We start from the raw sequence: 21,224 nt of genomic DNA, 5'->3' as shown, positions 1-21,224 counted from the left end.
ATTAGTGTGAATTTGATATCTTAGCAATAAGCTAGTAAATTGAAAAAAAAAATGTAATATATGTTTAACGGAATCTCTCCATAATTTGATTGTTTAATGACTACTGTTAAACTATAGGTTGTTCATTATTAGTCAGCAGACGGATAAACACGGTGAAAGTAAAGATAAAATGCTTACTGTAAAAATAAATAATTGCAGAACTCGGTGCGACAATATGAAATAAAACAGAAACATGGCTGTGATTTGTTTTAAAATTTATTTAGAATACGGAATTTTCTAAATAAATTATAAAACCAGTCAGTGTGATTTACAACTAAAAGTAATATAAGAGATAGGATTATTTCTAGGATAAATAAAGTAATTTATGTTACACAGGTTCCATGCCCGGACTAAAAAGTTGGCTATTAAAAATAGGCATACTTTCAATTGATTTGCATGGAGGTAATAAGATACTTGAATGTGCTTTAAACGTTATTTTCTTTTAAACGGAATTCATAATAATATTTAAGAATAATAATTTTCAAAAACTGTTGAAGATAAGATTAAATGAATGTACATTAAAGCAGTATTAAATCAAATGTATAAACATTATTAAGATGAGTGTATATTCTTTACCAAAAGTTTGCAGGAAAAAAAAACCAGCCACATTATTGTCGCTGATAAGGTAATACTATTTCATCATGAAAATGGTAACTCAAAATCGTAGAAGTAATGAACGCTCATTTATAATAAAGTTTTATTTAATTTTCTTCATGCTTGTAAAGATAAAATTTTGTAATGGATTTTCACTCACTTAATGATAGCTCGGGAGATTTGAAAATTTATACACTTGCGTGTTCTGGATAAATATTCACTTTCTTTATATTTTCAGAATTTAGTGATGAGCTGATTAGTTAATTCAATTCAATTTTAATTTTTATTTAAGAGGCACCAACTGGTAATGAATTTAAAAATTTTTTACTTTTTAATGGGAATAAAATTTTGCTTTTTCAATTGATTTAATTGATTATTTCTTCTACTCAAATAATATAAAGTTACAGTCGAAATAAATATTTAATAAATATTTGCTCAGATTAAATTAATCAAACACGTTTTTAGGCTCTCAAATTAAAAATCACTTTTCCTTTTCGTTTTTCTATCAAGTTTAATAGGAATGATGGGTATTGGGAATAAAAAAAAAATGTTGTGCCATTTTAATACTCATAATGGGTTTAAATCAATATAAAAATTGCAGAATTTCAAAAAGTTAAAGAATTTTAAGAAGAGTATTGAAGTTTTTACTAAATGTCCTTTATAATTTACACCTCAAAAACACCGAGGTAAATATTTGCTCTCTCTAATGAAACTCATGAATTAAATTAATATTTGATACAAATTTCACTAAAAAACCTTTCTTGATTATAAATATTCTTTGAGCTCTACAGCTTTTGAAAATATTTTGATTGAAATGGGGAACATTTCAATTTTTTCACGAATCTTTGTGTCAATTTGCAAATTAATTTCATTATAAAAGTGCTGTTTTTCATCTTTTGCTTTATTTTATTATATGACTAATATGTGCATTTTATCATATGGCTTATATGTACATAGACAGATTTAACGCTAAAGATTTAAAAGTAAAAGGAAACAGACTGATACTAATATATAAGAATGAAAGAACCGAATTTTTTTCAACCGAAATATTTTCAACTAAGAAATAATAATAAAAAGGCTTTTAAAACTGATTAGTTCAATTTATTGCATTGTATTGTATTGTACACTTAGTTGCATACTGAAAATGTTTTACCCAACAAATAGTAGATTAAAGTTATTATTATTGGCCCAGGTGACAGCAGTCGTGTATGCTCCCTCCCCCCACCCCCTCCCAAAAAAAATTGCGCTTGACGTGCAAAAATCATGATGTATGACAAAAGGAAGGACAAAAAAAATCACCTATGGGCTGTTCTCCTTTGCCACGTTAATGAGTTTAATTTCAAATTGCTTCATGCAATACTAATATATGAGGGTATATAATTATCAAATTTATAATAATATACCTCAGGAAAAATCATTCCGTATTCAACATATATGCTGTATTTTTCATTAATTTGTAAATCAATTGAGAGAGTATAGTAATATTTAAGTAATAATATTAAATAATAATGGCAAATAAATAAAAGCTGATATTTTTATCTATTTATAAAAGATCTACTTTTTATTTTTGGATATAATTTTGATATTGAAATAAAAATTTCAATGACAGAAAAATATATCGCCGAATTTTTATTAGAACTTTGATGCACTTAAATGGAACCCATGTGCTATATATTTTTTTAACTAACAATTAGCAAAGAAAGAGTGAAAAGTGGATGAATTTATTGCACAAAATTATGTATAACTATTTTTTCTTACACAGAATGTAATAAGTCAAAGACTTACCTTAAAGATCAGAACTATTTATTGTGTAGAGACTTTATAGAAAAAGAAACATCTTACCTGGCCAGGTAGTATAATGTACTCTCAGAATGGTATAAGGAGTCTGAAAACGCATGGCTGCATTTAAATTATCTTTTTCATCTTCATTTGGTTTTTAGGATGAATATACTGATTATTATTTGCCAAAGTTTGGCTATTTTAACCTTTTTTTTAGAAATGTATTTTAAAATTTTGTGGTGGCAGTGGAAATAGCGAGCAGTTTTAAATTCAATGTTATAAATATTTTGGAATAGAGCTTTTTATATCAAGAGGAATTTTCACTTTTATATTAATGATTGAAGCCTTTTTATATTCTTTTATTTAAATTGATTTTTTCATGCTTGTGAAGATCGAATTTTGTAATCGAATTTTCAATTATTATTGGATGTAGTTTCAAAATATTGTACATTTATTCCTTTCCGATGATAATATATACTATTTTAATATTACCAGAGCCTAGTTTTCATTAAAAAATTAATTTATTTAAATTTTGAATTTCTACCTGTCTTACCGCTTGATAAAAAATATCACAAATTTTCTTACTATTAATAATAACGAATCATTCATTAGAAGTAGAAAACGATTAAAAAAAACTTTATTAAAAATTTTACTTTTTAATACATTAATAAAAGTACTTATAACTTTTTTATTAAATTATTTTTTAAATATACTTATTTCTTATTAGGAATAAAGATACATTTATTTCAATTCGCATAAAAAAGAAAAAAAATTGTAATTTTTAATGTTTTTCTTTATTTTAAAAAGTTTGAATCGGAATTTCAACTGAGAAAAGCTTTTAACAAGACATTTTCAATATAATTTTTTATTTATTAAATATTTATGAAAAAACTTAAGCGTATGTATTTTATTAGACATTACTTAACGTTAAAGCAAAATGTGTCCTTTTTTTTTTTTTTCAAAATTTTATCATAGCATAAAAAAAACAACAGTTTGGTGAAAAACACTTTTTTAGAATATTCTTTTTAAATCGATAATAACATTATTTATTTCGAATTTCTCCAGTACCCTAGTAGTTAAAGTTGTCGCATATTAAAATTTTTTTAATTAATTTCTAGTTTTTTTTATTATTTAAAATATTTTGAAATTTTGACATTTAAACAGTTGTATTTATTCAAGGTCTCTTAATCCTTTAAATCAAAAACCGGTAATTGACCAGTAAATTTTTAAATTTTATTTTTGGATTGTTAGATAAATTCTGGTACAGTATAACTTAGAGAAAAAAAAACCCGTTTTAATTGATTAAAATAAATTAATTTAATTAATAATTTTAAAAAAATTGCTTTCGGCTGCCATCTACTGCCAGTTGTAGGAAATAAATTCTTCGCCTTCTTGACGATACTATCAGGAAAATCATTTAGGGTTAATAAAGGGTTAAAAAAGAAGTATTTAAATAATGATAAAGCTTTTCAATTTTCTTTGAGCAGAGTAAAATGCTTTGTCGTTAACGGAAAATACATACTGAAAAATAATTTTAAAAAAATCATGCTTGTTTTATGCAAACCTTCAGCATAAACAAAAACATTTTATTCATTTTTCTTAATGTAAATTATTTTATGTAAAAAAATGATTAGATAACCTTATTTTTACAGCATGATCTTTAATTAATTTATAGAATATGTAAATGGGATTTTAACGTTTTCATATGCTTAAATTGAGTAACATATCGACTTACTTCCTTCATAGTTGTGACGTTTTGACTTCTTTTATTATTAAAAGAAGATAATCTGATTTTAAATAAAAATTTTATATAATAAAAGGAAAATTGATTTTTAATTAATGAACGACTAAAAATTATGTAAAGTTATGCATTTCTTATATAAATATATATTAAAGTTTCTAAGTACCGGATTAAAGAATGTTACTTATTTCTGTACTTAATGTACTATTCAAAAATATATGTACATCTTTAATGTGGAGCTAAAAACCCAATAATTTTAACATTTCTCATAAAAGAATACAAGGTCTAATACGTCGTACGCTTCCTAGAAATGATATAACAAGCATTTAATACAAGTATGGCAGAAAACAGCTTTTGAAAGAGCTTTATTTACTAGGTGAAGGATAATTTAAAGAATTATTAACATAGTGCAGGGTGCTCGCTACCTAACATTTCAGCAATTTTCATGGTTTTTTCGTTTTGTAAACATATTTGATGAACTATAATCACATTGTGCAGAAAATTTATCAGTTCATGTTCAACACTGACTGCAATTGAGGTCAGAATTTGATATAGACTATTCCTAATCCGATTCTAGAACCGTTATGCAAACGAACTTCAACCGAATAAAGAAGTGTTATCACTGTGCAATATTAATAAACAGCATAACTCATCGTCTTAAAGATTATTTCTGTGTGAATGAGGTTCGATTTTGTTTTCTTATATAAGTAGTTTAGAATCATCCTTTACAAATGTTTTTCAATGTTTCAATAATAATAGTGTACAAGTAATAAAGGTATAAAAACTAAATTATATAATAAATGTATGACAATGAAACGTTATACAATTATAATAATCATCCTAATACGAAAATAGCATGCGAGACTTTTCTATTATTTTTTAAATTAAAACACAGAGAAACAACTTTTAATTATGGATTGAATGATAATTTTTATGCAAAAAAGAGAAAAAATACCCGATTTTAGTTTGAATGAAACATAAAATCAACGGTTATCTCGAAAAATATACAAGCAGGAATTAACTTGCTCCATTTAATAGGCACATAATTTATCATATGGGATTATCAGATTCATGACTTATGCCTTGTAAGCTAGGAATTATCCACTCCACTAAATAATAAGATTTAACTTAAATAATAAATAAAGCATTCATTACTGGAGAAGAAATAATTTTGAATGATTTTTTTAATCTATTTTTTTGTTATTATATCAGTTTCTATTTTCTATCTATGTTCTAGAAACCATAAAAATTCCTTTTCTTTTTAAATGAGCTCTAAAGCTAGGTTGTAGTTATTCTTTAAAACTCTTCTCTATTATTTTTGTCAGATAGTATCAGAAAAATTATTTTGCAAAGATAGTAGTGGCGCCATCTACAGATGATTTTTATAATTTAAAAACGGTTGGAGGAATTGAAGTGCAAGTTTAAATCTAATAAATTGCATAGTCTTAAGGGCATTAAAAGCATAGCACTTTTATAATGATTTTCGGTATTAAGATTTTTTTATTCCTATTCGGCTTTATATTTTTAATACAATAGCAAAAAGAATAACAATAAAACTCCTAACAGATTTTGACTATAAATGAAAAATATTTATAGATTCGCATTCTAAAAATTTAGGAGATATACGTACTCATATTAAAGAAAAAGTCCCGAGCTAGTATTCTTCAAAACATTGCTTCATAAGAATCAAGTTCAATCGATATGTAATTTAATCAATATTGACGTTATTTGTGAAATTATAAAAATAATTTGATTAATAATAGTGCTGTTTCTTTCATGTCATTTTGCTTGACATAAAAAGAAATTGCCGAATTCTAATCAAATTTATATAATTTTATAAAATGAATATTAGCACAAATTATCTTTCAATTACAGTTGCATGGTTTTTTAGAGTAAATGCTTACATAAATTATTTGGGTTTTATTCCCTTTTTATAATTTTTGTCAACTTTGAAGTAATTTTAGATTATTTTCTAATTACTTCTAGCTATTAATAATATACCCATTGTACAAATTATGGCAAGTTAATTAGCTTTAGAATCCTTCTAGCCATTGAGGAAGGAGAGGGGAGGATCCTTCAGACATTAACACGTAACTCAGTTTTAAGACATGTAATTTTAAGACAAACTTATGTTGAAATGCCTGTACTTTTTCGATTATTAATTTTAATTTGTCCTAAATTTGTTTTTGGTTAATTTTATACAATTAAAATGAGTTACCATTGCTAAAATCTATTACAATCTTTGCAAACTAAAGTATCCTTTAAAAAAAATTTATAGCTAATTTTCTTATAGATTTACTTGTCTGTTATTGCCAAGTTGCATAACAGAACAGGAAAATGTTTGCAGATTGCAAAAATTAATCCGAATTATTTTAAGGCAATATAGACACCATAATTTTAAATAGAAAATCCCCCCCCCAAAAAAAACATAAAGACCGTTTAGTTATACAAAATGAAATACGTAACATTTATTGGAAAAAAATGGTTCTGTAACATAATAGAAGCTTCCTTCGTTTCTGTACATAATCACTTCGAACATTTGTCGCATTGTGTCACGAGCTCCAGAATTCCCATGTTTTATTCTTCTGACATCAGTTCATCAAAGCAGGTAGTCAGTGCATTCAAAGACCGCTCACTTCTCCTTCTCTTTTGTATTTTTCCTGATCGGATTGTGATTGGTGATGATACCTGGACGCCTCACATCATCACAGAGAACAAGCGCCAATCACTCGAACGGAATCATCCCTCACCCCCCCCCCCCCCAAATAAACCAACAACAACAACCGAGAAACAGATTCTCTCACAAAAAAAAAAAAAAAAAAAAAGTCATGGTAACCATCTTTTGGGATCGTCAAGATGTTCATTCGGTTGATTCCATATCAAAATGTCCTACGATCAATGCAAATGGTTATTATGAGACTCCAAGAAAACTACAGCAAGCCATCTAGAGCAAGAGGCGAAGAATGCTTTCTGGAGGAATTATGCTTCTTAAAGAGAATGCCAGCACTCACTCTGCTGTTGCAATTCAAGAATTGCTGCATCATTTCGGATGGGAAATTTTTGATAATCCACCCTATAGCTTGGACATTGCCCCTAGCAATTTCTGTGTCTTCTCTCAGTTGAAAGAGTTTCTGGGTGGTAAACGGTTTGGGAGTGATGAAAATTTAAAGAATGCAGTGATGACCTGGTTTGATGAACTTTTGGCAGAAGAGATTCCTTTATAACATGGGAATTCTGAAGCCCGTGATCAGATACGACAAATATTTAAATGTAGGAGGTGATTATGAAGTGAAGGAAGCTTCAGGTGTGTAGCAGAATTGTTTTTCCAATAAATATTGTGTTTTATATTTTGTATAAATAAAAGGATTTTATTTTCTGTATGACACTCGTAATTTAATTCCAGCACAAATAAATATGTTAAATTATTTTTAAATTAATTTCTACCAGGAAAAATGATAAAAAAAAATACAATCAATAGATGATCTGCGATAAGGAAGAATACGTTACTGGATTTGAAACTGGAAAGAATCAAGTGCTCTTTGTCATTAATTATTGAATTATACATGTTTGTTATATTTTTACTTATCTTTCATGTTACGTTGCTTTATCTTGTATTGCTGTAGGCATTCTTGACGACAACTAAAAATGTATAATAAATTTTACAATTCTATTAAATTTATACCTTTGTCTGAACTGATTTCGTTTACGATTCAAATGAAACAAATTAATTTTCATGAAAATGATTAGAATCTAAATTATATCGATCCTGTTTGCATTTTCAGCGTACTTGAATTATCACTTAAGCGTAGAGAAAAGTTAGTTAGCCAATTGCTTATCTTTTATTCTTAAACTATATGCTTCGCGACCGCCAAAATAAGGACAGGAAATATCTCAGGAAATCACCTCCAATGAATTTAAGAACTCAGAGCAAGAATCTGGATAATTTCCTTGTAAATTCAGAAAATCAATAAAACTGATTGAATCTTTAAAGAAAAAAAAGTATTATGGTCACTAACTGAAAATCCTTTATTTAATTTGTTGAACGTATTTGTTCAACGACAGTCTTTACCACTGTTAAATAATTTTATGACTTTCAATTAGCGATAGATTCGATTAGCTTAACTTCTGAACTTTATTTCCTTAATAGACAAGTGTTTAAAACGAATATAATGAAGTGGTTATCATTATACAAGATGATTAGAATTTAAATTTTCATTTTCAGAGCACTGTAGCAAAAAGAAAACAGTGATAATTAGAAAACCAGTTTTCGTTGGTATGTATTTCAAAGTAGGATGAAAAAATTAATGAAAAATAAAATCATGAAGTAGAAAGATATTCTGGAAAAATGAATTTAAAATAATGTAAGATCTTAAATGTTTTAATTGAACTCCATCTACGAGTAAGCGAATATGATAATAGCCAACTCTGTTACACTTCTATGCTATCTGCAATTTGCTATTAATACGCATCATGACTCTGAGTTACTCTTTGAGTTTAGAATCATATTAATATAGATTAGATTGTTAATATAGTCCACCTCCATTATAAAATTTTAAAAATTCTTTTAACACTACATGTGCTTTCCCATGTTCTGAAATGAATACTATCCAGATACGGTGTTCTTACTGTACAATAGTACTTTTCTGTACATTACTTTGGAGAAAACATAACTCAAATCACCCGATTTGTAATTTTTTTCGCTTAATGAGTGTTTTTTCGGAAACATTTTCATAACTGATTGTCTTTCTGACTGAACAAACAGGTCATGCATTTCAATGTTACGGGAAATGGAAATTATGCTATAACAAAATAACAGAACTTCCTGTTCCTAGTTGCTTTTATATTAAAATGTACCAGTAGTGGTGAATTTTATTTCTTAAACTAACTCTTTAGTCATATAATACACTTACATTTTTATTTAGTAATTATAATATTTAGTAATATCCATCTATGATATCTAATTACACAAATCATCAGTTATTGCTACTGTTATTTATATATACAATAAAATTGTGGAAGGTTAAAAGTTTGCTCTATTTTGGGCTACTCGATAAGTCTATGTGTGCTGCTTTTCAAATAAAACAAACTTGATGATCAAATAAACAGAAATTTTCTTGTGTTCGTTAAATAAAAGAACTTAAAACAATTATTCAGTCTTTTTAATTTTTTATTAGATATTAATAATGTGATATTTATGAAGACTCATTTAAAAAAAGATATCTGAATTATATCTGAACGAAATGCGAAATGAATATAATCATTATACATAATCTATAAAAATTACGACTCCACTTGCATTTAGAATAGTTTGAAAGATTGAAACAATAGTTTGGAAAATGAAATTAAAAAAAAGAAATTTTAGTATGCAAAATTGCATTATAAATAATGGAAAAAAAATTATCAACTTTCGGCAAAACATATTTTTCTTTCTTTATTGCAGAACAGGTGTATGATATAAATAAAACTAAAGTTAATTGCATTCTTTTTCCTTTATTTATTAAATATAGCTAATCTTAGAGATATGAACATCTATTTTTTATTAAAATACACGGGAACATCATTAATTTTGGAATCCCCTCAATTAAAAAACTAATATTCAAACACGTTCCATTTTTGAAGCCGCATCATAGTTTTTACAATCCTAATAAAATAAGGAAATTTTTTTTAAAAATATCTTTTTTTATTTATTTGATTCACACAAGTTACAGACAGGTCCGTATTTGAAATCTGAAGTTTTATATATTCGCTATCAACCATGATAATAGAAAATATTCATACTCACATGTTCATGAATTTCGGATACAACAACAAATCCATTATTGTCAATCAAGAAGCAATCCATTTGCTGAAAAGAAGAAAATCTATAATGAAAGCTTATCTTTTTGGCAAAATTTACTTCCTAATAATTAATTAGAATAAGCGGCAAATATAGCTTTAATAAATAAAAGTATATGATATTTTTATTTTAATTCTATAAGATAAATTATTTACACTTTCTATAATAAAATCGAAGTGTATGCTTAAAATTATATGATATTCTTTAATACGAAGTACGTTGTATTTGAAGTTATATGATATTCTTTTATCATGTGCAACATTTAAAAGAGTACCGAGCTTTTAAATTTCCCTCATTTTGATAGATTTCTCTTTTAAGACAAAAACTGTATTCATGAAAATTATATTTTACTGTTGTAGCTGATATAGTGAAAATTAACATACCATCAAAATCAGCGTTACTTAAAAAAATATTTTTAAACTTCCAATTAATATAATAATAGAGGTTGAAATGGGTATCTACAATTTCCTTTTCATCTTTTAGATTTATTACAGCATTAAAATTAATTTACTTATTACACTAAAACTATGCTAGTAATTTGGATGTTTGTTATACAAATTTGCTTAAAATACTTATCGAAAATCAAAAAGAAATATCCTAGTAAATTTTATTGAGAATAAAATTTTAGTTACTCCTACTGAGACAAATAATTCATAGTAAGAATATACTAATGAATAATAATTTATTTCTTGGAAGAATTTAAAAGCGAAATGGTACTTACCTTATCTGTACACTTATACTTGCATTTACTCATGCACTACAAAGAAAAAAAAATTCTTTTATATCTTGTACATTAGAAAACATTATATAATGCTTCAGTTTTAAATATGTTTCGGATAGAGGGATCTAATCATATTGTATATTGGGTTTACTTTAAAATTACATGAATTTTTATTTTTCACAAAAAATGCTTACTTTCAGTTGCACCCAAAACGGTAATAAAATAATATCCCTTATTTTAGGCTTTTGAAAATAGCTATATTGCTGTATATTTTATATTTGTTATACCTGTATTCGTGTATAATCACAATTATTGTGTATTTGCTATATAGAGAGATTTAATCAATTCTAATGCCAGTCATCATACATCGTTGGTGGTGGTGGGTTAGTTTATGTGATTTATTTTGGAACCAATAACTCCGGAAGAAGCAATATGTAGAAATGTTAACTACTGCTGATAAATAAAAGGATATTTTTTTAAAAGCAGCTATTCAAGTAAATTTAGTAAATTTTCTTAAATCAAAATTATTATTATAGTACGAATCAAACTGTCTTTATACACGAACCAAATTGAAAACAGGGGAAATCCAGCAAACGAACGGTCATCACCAGAGAATAGATAGCCCATAGAGAATAGATTAAAATAGCCCATAAAATTTTTGAATGACAACAAACGAAATTATAAAATGTAACAACGCGTTATTAAAGAAGAATATCAATAGAAATATAATTAATTTGGGAAGGGAAATGAACAAGACAAGTTTTATAAAATAAGTTTATATAATAATTCATGTAATAAGTGCAAACAATAAAAAAATTATATAAAATAAAATTATGTTTTTCCTGCTTTCATATATTGAAAATGTTAGTTCTAATATTATATTTTGGTAGTAGATCCTTTAATTGTATAATTATATTCAATGCTTATAGGAAGTTCTTTACAATGAAAAAAATAAGTAAATTTAATGACATATTAAAGATGACAATATATTTTTAATAAAAATGAGATTCATAAGTAATTATCAATAATATCGTCTTTTCATCACGAACAATGCATATAACATTTTGATATATATGCATATGTCCTTGTTAACTTTTCTTCAGTCAAAATCTTATGCATTAAAATTTGTATAATTTTCGGAATACAAAAAAATTATGGTTTGAATTATAATAAGCTGCATCAATTATTATTGTGTGGAAAATAGAAGTGATATAAAAATTCGTTATACTAAAAGCAAGGTGCGGAGTGATTATTGATAATTACTTCAACAGTGCATTGCTTTTGATGAAAGCGGCATGTGGAAGAGTTTTCTTTAAAATATTTTAGAAACATTAAAAATTTTTCATGCAAAGCCAATACTACTCATATGCTTGAAAAAGAAAAAATTGCAAATAGAAATATAACAACGGAAATGTTTATAAATGATAAAAGAAATAAACATTTCCTCTACCATATCCCCTACCGTTCCTGTAATATTGAAGAACCTTTCAACGAATGCCGAATGCTTCAACTGGACCCCAACAACAGCGGCAGGAGCTTTTTGCGATCCGTTTCCAATAAATATGGCTTGACTGGCAGTTACCAGGCTCGTATTCTTCGTACCTATTTGAAAAACAATCAAATATAGCATCTTCCTTGGATTCTTGTCTCAGAATAATTATTTTATATGTTTTATTAAAATATGTCACTTTATTTAGTGATACTTTTTTGAAAAAAATTAATGTATAAACAGACATGAATTTATATTGGTTAATAACTTATCCATTACAGTAATTACAGAACCCCCCTCCTTTTTTACCGCATTAATTTTTGTTTTCCGTTGCATTTTTTACAATAAGAGTTCTGATACATTTTAATAATTATTGGTTTTTTCGATAATCGTTTAAATCTCGGTTTCACTTTCAACGACTGAGCACTAATTTTTGAAAATTGATAGTGAGTTATTTACTGTGTAGATTTATACAATTAATTCAATTTATTTATTAAATTAACGTGTTGTTTCTAAGATGAACAAGTGTTATTTCTATGTTTCAAAAAAAGAACATACAACATGATTTTGTTAATTCTTAAAATCCATTTTTAATACAATAGCAATATAACAAAGCTTTAAAAAAGTCTGGATAATATGAATTACTTGTATATAGCTTAAGATCATTTAAAAGTTACTAATCTACTTTAACACTGATTTAGAAACCAGAGAAAATTTCTATATTTCTGTCATAAAGTCTCAGATAGAGTAATATAAGAAATTTCCTAACTTATTATAGAATGACAGGAATCAAGTTTTAGAAGGGTCTGATAAAATATAATGAAACCTGTTTAGAATAAAACTTAAAAACATTATATTAGCTATGAAACTTATAATGCAGATAAGAATATGCATAATATATTTCTTTTTCATGCTATAATTGTAGAAAACCAAGAGTAGAGGGGAAATAAATTAAATCGTGGTTGGATTTCGGAAGATTCAAAATGTACTTTCGCTTTTGTATTTAAAATTTCTTAATTCCGCACAATTTTAGCATAAGAGAGTTTTCTAAATATATTACCTGCGTCAAAGGGCACAGCAAACACAAAGGCCATTTCATTATAGTGATAGAAATCTACTGCTCTTCTATAGAATAGTTCATCGGTTGCTCTCGTATGGGTTTCATAAAAAGGCCTACAGAAAAAACAAATAAAAATATTAATCTTTTAAATAATTTTTTAAAAAAGTTATTCATTCACTATTTAGGATTGTTATTCACACGCATTTTCTCAATCTTTTTATGTATTTGCTACTCATTGGATTATTACTAGCCTATATTATTCTATATAAATTTTTGGTGGATTATTTTTGTGGGATCTAATGCAACACTGTAAATTGGTCACCTATTTGTATTTTGTGGGATCTAATGTAGCACTGTAAATTGATCACCTATTAGATCGAAAGCATGCAATTATGTTACTTCGTTACTATTATTTGTTCTGAAAGCTAAACAGTTGAAGTCCATTCATTTAAAGTCAATGAATTTAAAAGAAAGTACATAAATTTAAGGTTTAAAATTGCAATGACAACTATAATTATTATTTATTACAAAATAAATTACAAAATTTCTTTAAATGAATGTTTTGTAAAATTAAAAATATAAATAGATAAATAAAAGCATATAATTAATAAGATCATAATAAGACCGAAAAATTAATCGGTGTGTAAGAAATTGTGTTTATTTAATTGCCTCAAATTAAAACAAGACGTTTTAGAAAACTTTATAATATATGATTTGTAAAATAAATCTGAAACAATTGAAGATAAAAGAATAAAATGAGAAAGCTTAAAAGCTTATTCAACGAAATCTAAACTATTTCAAAGAAAAGTGACGTAATTCAGATGAATTATGTAGAGTAAGGCAAGAATATTCAAATTTGGCAGAAAATCACCTTTCTGTACTATTTCCTTTTTCTTCCTCGGTTCTGTGATCATCGAATCGCAATAAACCACTTCTGGTGGCAACAAAAGTTGTTACTATACCATGCATACCCATCATTTGATCACTAAAAATAATATAAATCTGTTAATATATAAAAATAATTGATGTAAACTCTGTTTGCATGCATGCAATTACATGAATAATAAAAGAAGTAAGCGCTTAAATATATCAAATACGTTAAAAACTATATTTGAAGTGATATATTTATTTTAGAATATATAGATCAGTACATTGTTTTTAAGTCAGTTTGGTCAGATATGGCATTAGTAAAAGCCAATTACATACTCTTGAATATTTTGTGATAAAACAAATACTTTTTTAAAATTCCAATGTATTGTAGTAATAAAAACAGAAAATAATATGATACAAATATTAATATAATATATTTATTATTGCGCTCAAAAAGTTTCTGAACTTATTTTATTACGGAAGAATGAATACAGATAAAACATATTTATGCTGTGTTTCCTTTGAAATAATATATTATGAATTAGGCATTTGTTTTATCTTCATGCGAAAATATAAATGCGTATTGCAAGCCTCCTTTTGCAACCTCATCCAGTACCTGCCAGTATCATTGCTCCTTATGCAAATTTTTCATCCAAGGAAAAAGTCACAAGGTATTTGAAGTCAAAAGAATAATTTGGTAGTGAAAGTACCAGAATGTGATGTTTGGTAAGTAATTTCATCTCAGAAGGGACCTGTGAATCGGTGTCATCTCGTAACGAAGCACCGACGACTTAGCTTTTCCAGCAAAAGTTATTACGAGCAAACGCTTACGTTTGTAAACAGAATGAAACCTGTTTTGTTTGCTCGATCCCATGATAGTTTTTAATCTGGCTTCATTTACATTCTGTAAATATTTTTTAAAAAAAGTGACGGAACTTTTTGAACGTAGATGTATATTTGGTAGCTTTCAACTTGTCAGAGAAAATACCACACAAATAAATTCAGAGTGAAGTTGTACGAATTTTTGTGCACAGTTTAACAGCTAGGCTATCCCAACTGTCAAAGTTTTGTATTATATAGAAATGAATGAACATAAATAAAACCATTCGATGTAATTTTACTAAGATACTTCATAGGAAAAAATTGAATTTTTGAACGCGTTTTGTTATAGAATAATGACAGGGTGAGAAATATCAAGCATTTATAAAATAATGCCAGTCAAGCAATGAAAAGATCTTACTGAGATTTTCACAGCGCACTTCAGAAACTAAAATCATACGTTCTACCTTGTAAAATCAACGGAATACTGACGAACCTTATCCTTTATGCATTTGAATAAACTGACTGAATCACTGTATATTTCATTGAAAATTTGTTTAATAGACGTTCCTCTCAGTTTACTTAAAGCTTTCCGTTGTTTTTAACCATTTTCTTCTTATTTATTTCATATTACAGGGACATCATGAAAATTCGCGTCTCAAAATACTTCATGTTTGATGCCATTAGGGCCAGATTAAACTTTCTAAAAGCCCTTAGACAATGTAAAACTCGAGCACTTTTTTCTTTCCTAACTTTCCTATTTTTTTAATATATTTATTTTTATTCTTCGCATAATACTTCAATTTACTAGTTAATTTTTTTTGTTACTCATACTTCAATTTACTAGGCTTACAAGTAGTAAATTTTGAGAAACTGCAATAGAAAAATTCTTATTTGCAGGTACTTTTTTTAAAGTTAGTTTCAGTATATCGTGCATAAAGAAAGATTCCCAACTAAAATTTAAAAGTAATTTTGAATAAAATATTAAAAACAAATAACAACACTTCTCTTAGCACAATCTAAATAAGATTTAATGATAAGAGCGGGCATTTTTTGAAAGTATAAAGCATCACAATTTTAAATTATGAAACAACGTAATGAAGACAATTATAAGAGCTGAAATGTTAATTTTTTTGGAATGTTACAACAATAATATTCCAAATTAATTTAAGCAATACTTGATTTAAATTTGAATAAATTCGATTGCATGGCCTTTATAATGAAATGAAAGCGATAATGAAATAAAGAATGAAAGCAATTAGATTTAGTTTTGAATTTTTTAGTCTCGATTATATTTTCAAACACACACAAAAAAAAAAATGTGGTGTGAAAATTAATAAGGTTGCATGTGTTGTAAATCAACTTTATAAACAATGAGCTCATATCTCTGTATCTAGTTATTAACAAATTTATACTTACCGTATACCTATATAAAGAAATATATTACATATACCTTAAAATTAAACTAATATTTATACAAAAATTAATGAAATTATAAATATTTATGCAAAGATTAACGTAATTATGTTATAGCCCAAAATTTCTGAAATATTGCAAAATCTCTTTCGACATATATTAATTTTTTCTCTATATGCTTATTAGTTTTCTACTTGAGTTTAACTTTTAAAATTCAAAAAGTAAGGATTAGCACATTGATAGTTATTTGATTCAATAAAAATATTCTTTATGGGTTAGTGATGATTCATATATTCATATTTCTATTAGCTCTTCATATTATTTATTTTTATATAATGGAATGCACAATTCAGTCAACCCTTCTATAACTCGATATATTGCAAAAATTTGCGATTTCTACAACGCTATTTTTGCTTAATACAACGTAGCAAATCTTGATTTCTTCAAAGAATACGAATTATTCATCTTTTTTTTTTCTGGTTCTGAGCTTGTGGTATTTCTTACCACGATTCCAGTATAGCACAGAGTGAATTAAAACTGTTATAGAAGTGTTGAATGTAACATGCAACAATATAAACATAAACTAATAAGATAGCCCAGAAGAAAACTAAGAGATCTATCTACAAGAGATCAGATGAATGTGGTAAGAACTAATTATCAATTTATTATGACTGAAACAGAAAGCAGATAAACCCCATTTGTCTCCTTTTTGATGCATTAAGATTAAAAAAGTAAGTTAGTAAAAAACGATAGTTAAAAATGATATCGGAAACATAAGAATTATAATAATATTGCACTGAATCAATCTTTTTGTGATAATGATTGTAATTCCTTGTTTGGAACTTCCGATATTATAATAGGCAGATAATGATGAGTTTTTAAATATGGGATAAAGACTACTCAATCTCACGCAATCATGCCTGTATATTCTGGAAATCTGTTATTTTTTATATTATTATCTTTAAAGATTTAAAAGTAAGTTTCCGTTTAAATGTTTTATATCAAATCTACCTTTAGGTTAATGCAGAGTGGCATTTATTATTAAATCTTAACAATAATATAAAATTTCAGTCTTTGTTTAAATTTTCAACTATCTTATTTTTAGTGTTTGAGAAAAGCAATGAAAATATATTAGAAAATGAAGTAGTTCGAAAATAATTATTTAAGACGTGCAAGCTTTGAAAATTTTTTAATGGTGTTAAAAGCCACTATTTGTTTGATTACTTGATCATTTAAACTTTTATAATTTAATAATGGGATAAAATAATGTATTTTAACCCCAAGAAAGTATTCATAATTCTTTTAGATTCACATTCCCTGTTATCTGCCACCACCCAACAAAAATAATTTTCATGAGAAACAAAGAAATTTAAAACAAAAGGAACAAATTTCTCTTTTGGTAACTTAATAAAAAATCATCTTGAATTTATGAATATGTAACGTAAATTAAACAGCTTTCTTGTATCAAATTAAATGCTGATGAGTATATCGTGGGCGGCGGTAAAATGCTTTCTTATTCACCAAGTTTTCAAACTGAACCGATAAATATATACACATATTTAGAGTATTATGTCATATGTTTACATCTGATAAAGGTTCTTTATAATTATCAGAGAGTTTTGTTGCGATAAGTAGCAACAAAGATTTAGGGCAATTTCTGTGGAGTTTTGGAGATATTTCAACCAGCAATCTTATAAATATATGACCCTTAGTTTTTACTTCTAGAACTAAATGCAACAGATCTTTCATCACAATAAATACAATAAAATAAAATGCATTTTTTACATAACAGTGTTTCAGTCGCATTCGATACAAACTACGTTACCTTGGTAAAAGAGCCAGCAGCAAACCTAGTGGGCTTTAGCATTAAATAATGAAGGAAAGTTAGTACTTGATAAAAGAAAAACAAATATTTGGAAACGGCTGTTTGCATTTAACTACCTTTTCTGTAGCGTTGGTTGTTTAATTATTGCTATAAAAATTATAGCGTTTTTATATGCTTTCATTTAATATTTGATTAATGTTTATTTAGATGAAGTTTTGCAATCGATTTTTCGCTCACTTCCTGATGCGCTAGAATTCCAAAAAATTTGCAGTATTATGTAAACCAAATAAAATTACAATAATTTCTTATTTTAGAACTTGATTATCAATAAATAGCTTAATTTTATACAGTTTTGATTGAATAATAGGGGCGCCATCTGGTTGTGAAATTAAGAAAAATCGATTGCAAATTTTTACAATAATTATGAAAATGATTTATGAAATACATTAAATACTAAAAAAAATATTAAAAAGTTTTTAAAATGCACGCTTTTTTCACTACTACAATGTAAACAATAATTTATCAAGATTCTGTATTTACAAGAAAAAATTGTTAAAATGTGAGATTCTGTAAAAAATATGATAACAAAATATATTCATTCCGAATATCCAGGGGAAAAAGTCCGTGTTCATTCATTAAAAATTAAAATTTACTTAGAGAATTTATTTTAAAACCTCAAAATTTTACGCATTGTGCTTTAAGTACTTGCATTTTGATAAAAAAAATCATTCTAAATTTTATCACATTGATTAAAGCGTGCTTTTCAAAAACGTTTTAATTCATTCTTATTTACAATACTTTTCATGTGTTATAAATTCAATTTTCACAGCAAAAAGCTGTGTGTTGTTTATATATATATTATATATATATATATATTTTGCATATTGGTTTTTAATAAAAATTAAGCAAAATTCATTTTAAAGAGAAATATTAAATTTGGGAGAAATTTAACATTAAAATTCATTTAAAGCATGCAATTAAAACATTTAGTAAGTGAGTAGAGCAGTATTTTGGAAAATAAAACCATGTTTTTGTAATTCTAATAATTAAGAAATTATGCTACAGAAAAGGTATAAGAAAAAACAAACAGAATAAAGACCCATCCATAAAAAAAGCAACAATGTAGTTTCCTGTGGCTGAAATACTTACCATTTCTGAAAGCTACATTTTTTTCAATAAAATAACTTGAAATAATTAAATAATTTAAAAGGTTAAGTATATCAGTTAAAACAAAAAACATGAAACGCGAATGGTCTATTGAAAATTGGCAATTTCAATGATAATTATATTTTATTTGCATTTTTGGAATATTTATTTATTTGCTAAAGAACTGATTGTTTTACATAGAATTCAGTGTTTAGTGAGATTCTATCAGAATTTTGTTAGTTCATGAATTTTATTGCACTTATTTAATTATAAATTACTGAAACAGTAAAATTTAGTTTAATTAATTCGGATAATTAATATTAGCTGTAATCATTTGCTACAATCAGATAATGTAACTAACTGTATACTCAACCTTTTAATTTGAGGGTTATCACACTCTAAATAAACAATCAACTAATAACAGCTAAATAGAACAGGCCGTCAAAAAAGTTTCCGGACACTTTTTGCTCTCAATCTATAAAAGCTAAATTCAATAAAAATATATCATTCAACTTGGAAGTATGTCCTCTTTCAAAATATTGAAATTGTCTTCAATTTCATCTTCATGTTCATATTTGCATAATCTTCACATTTTCCAATTGCAACCTCCTCTTTTAAATGATTCGAATAATGAGAAATCCCCAGATTTAAAATCTTAGACAAACTGCATCAAAATAACCAGGTATATACAAGAAAAAAGGTTTATGGGCTTTTTCAATAAATGTAATCATAGAAAATAGGTCATTTTCCTTACTTCGAGTTTTTATTTTAGTCATTAATACAGAAACATTGCTCAAAAATATTAATAATTTTTTGATGGAAGTTCACCGTTTAGAGTGACAAAAGAAACTGTTAAGAGAGACTAAATAAGAATTCAAAAGGCATGCTTTAATTTCGATTTTATTACTGAAAAATAAATAAATAGTAGTTAATTAATATTCTTGATATATTTTGTTTAAAATAATCCAAAATTTTGGATAGGTTTAGCAATTTATATTAATAAAATAAACTTAAAGAGTTTTGGTAGCAATAAAAAAAAGAACCGGATGCTTATTTTCTGAAACATTCCTTTATAACTGAAACTTTAATTGCATAATGTTGCGGATTTGTGCATTCTAGTTCCCACCTTACGATACTTTAAACCCTTTTGAAGAATTATTTCATACTTTTTTTACCAGAAAATTTATTAAAAACAGTTTATTGGAACCTTTTAAAACTTTTGCTTCAATTTTTTAAAAAATATATTTAGTTAAAGTCTATTGGCACTGCATTATCCACTCATAAAGAGTTGTTTTTTGTATTTTATTCAATAATGCTTTATTCATTCATATATTCCTCTTATCTTTATATTCATTTCAAAAAGAAAAAATATATATCTTAATCTAAAACAGCGTTAATTGATATGCTTTGTTTTCCGCTCTATTTGAATGAGTTTGTTATTTCTGACAAAGAATATGTAAAGAGGAGATGTTCAACCAAAAAAAGCGAAAGGTATGCTGTTCTGAAAGATTTTGTTTATTATTATGTATCTAATTAGCTGTTTGAAAGAATTCAATAAAATTTCATACAGCGATGTTTTAGGTCCTGTTTTTTCGATTGGCATCAAAAATATTGTGAATTTCTCTACAAAAAATATTTTAAATTCTGAATTGAAACAAATTTAAATCTGAAAAAATTATTACTTACTTACTTAATTAATTAAATTGTTTAATACAGAATTTAAAAAGTATAAAATGCATTATTTGAATTTTAAAAATGCATTGGTATTTTTCTTTTTAAGAAGTGTTTTAATATAAAATAAGAATTATTGTCAAAGAATTATTATATCTTGAAATATATTGAAAAAGTCAGAATTCACAATTAACATTAAGATTTCAAAATTTAATTTG

At 26.2% G+C, this 21,224-nt stretch overlaps 1 protein-coding gene across 2 annotated transcripts in view; it reads right to left on the bottom strand.

Moving 5' to 3' along the window:
- LOC129960322 (voltage-dependent calcium channel subunit alpha-2/delta-3-like) overlaps positions 1 to 21,224 on the bottom strand; it is a 401,899-nt gene that overhangs the window by 25,930 nt on the left and 354,745 nt on the right. For both annotated transcript variants that reach the window (XR_008783575.1, XM_056073687.1), the window contains exons 28-32: positions 14,131 to 14,244; positions 13,260 to 13,372; positions 12,173 to 12,312; positions 10,711 to 10,746; positions 9,936 to 9,998 (exon numbers count right to left, since the gene is read on the bottom strand). Coding sequence is in view for 1 of the 2 variants with exons in the window: in XM_056073687.1 (XP_055929662.1) it covers positions 9,936 to 9,998; positions 10,711 to 10,746; positions 12,173 to 12,312; positions 13,260 to 13,372; positions 14,131 to 14,244 (466 nt within the window). In the remaining variant the exon portion in view is untranslated. The remainder of the gene's footprint in view (positions 1 to 9,935; positions 9,999 to 10,710; positions 10,747 to 12,172; positions 12,313 to 13,259; positions 13,373 to 14,130; positions 14,245 to 21,224) is intronic.

This window comes from Argiope bruennichi, chromosome X2 (assembly GCF_947563725.1).
Source record: "Argiope bruennichi chromosome X2, qqArgBrue1.1, whole genome shotgun sequence".
In the NCBI taxonomy this organism is placed as follows: Eukaryota; Metazoa; Arthropoda; class Arachnida; order Araneae; family Araneidae; genus Argiope; species Argiope bruennichi.
This window is presented reverse-complemented; position numbering and strand designations above follow the sequence as displayed.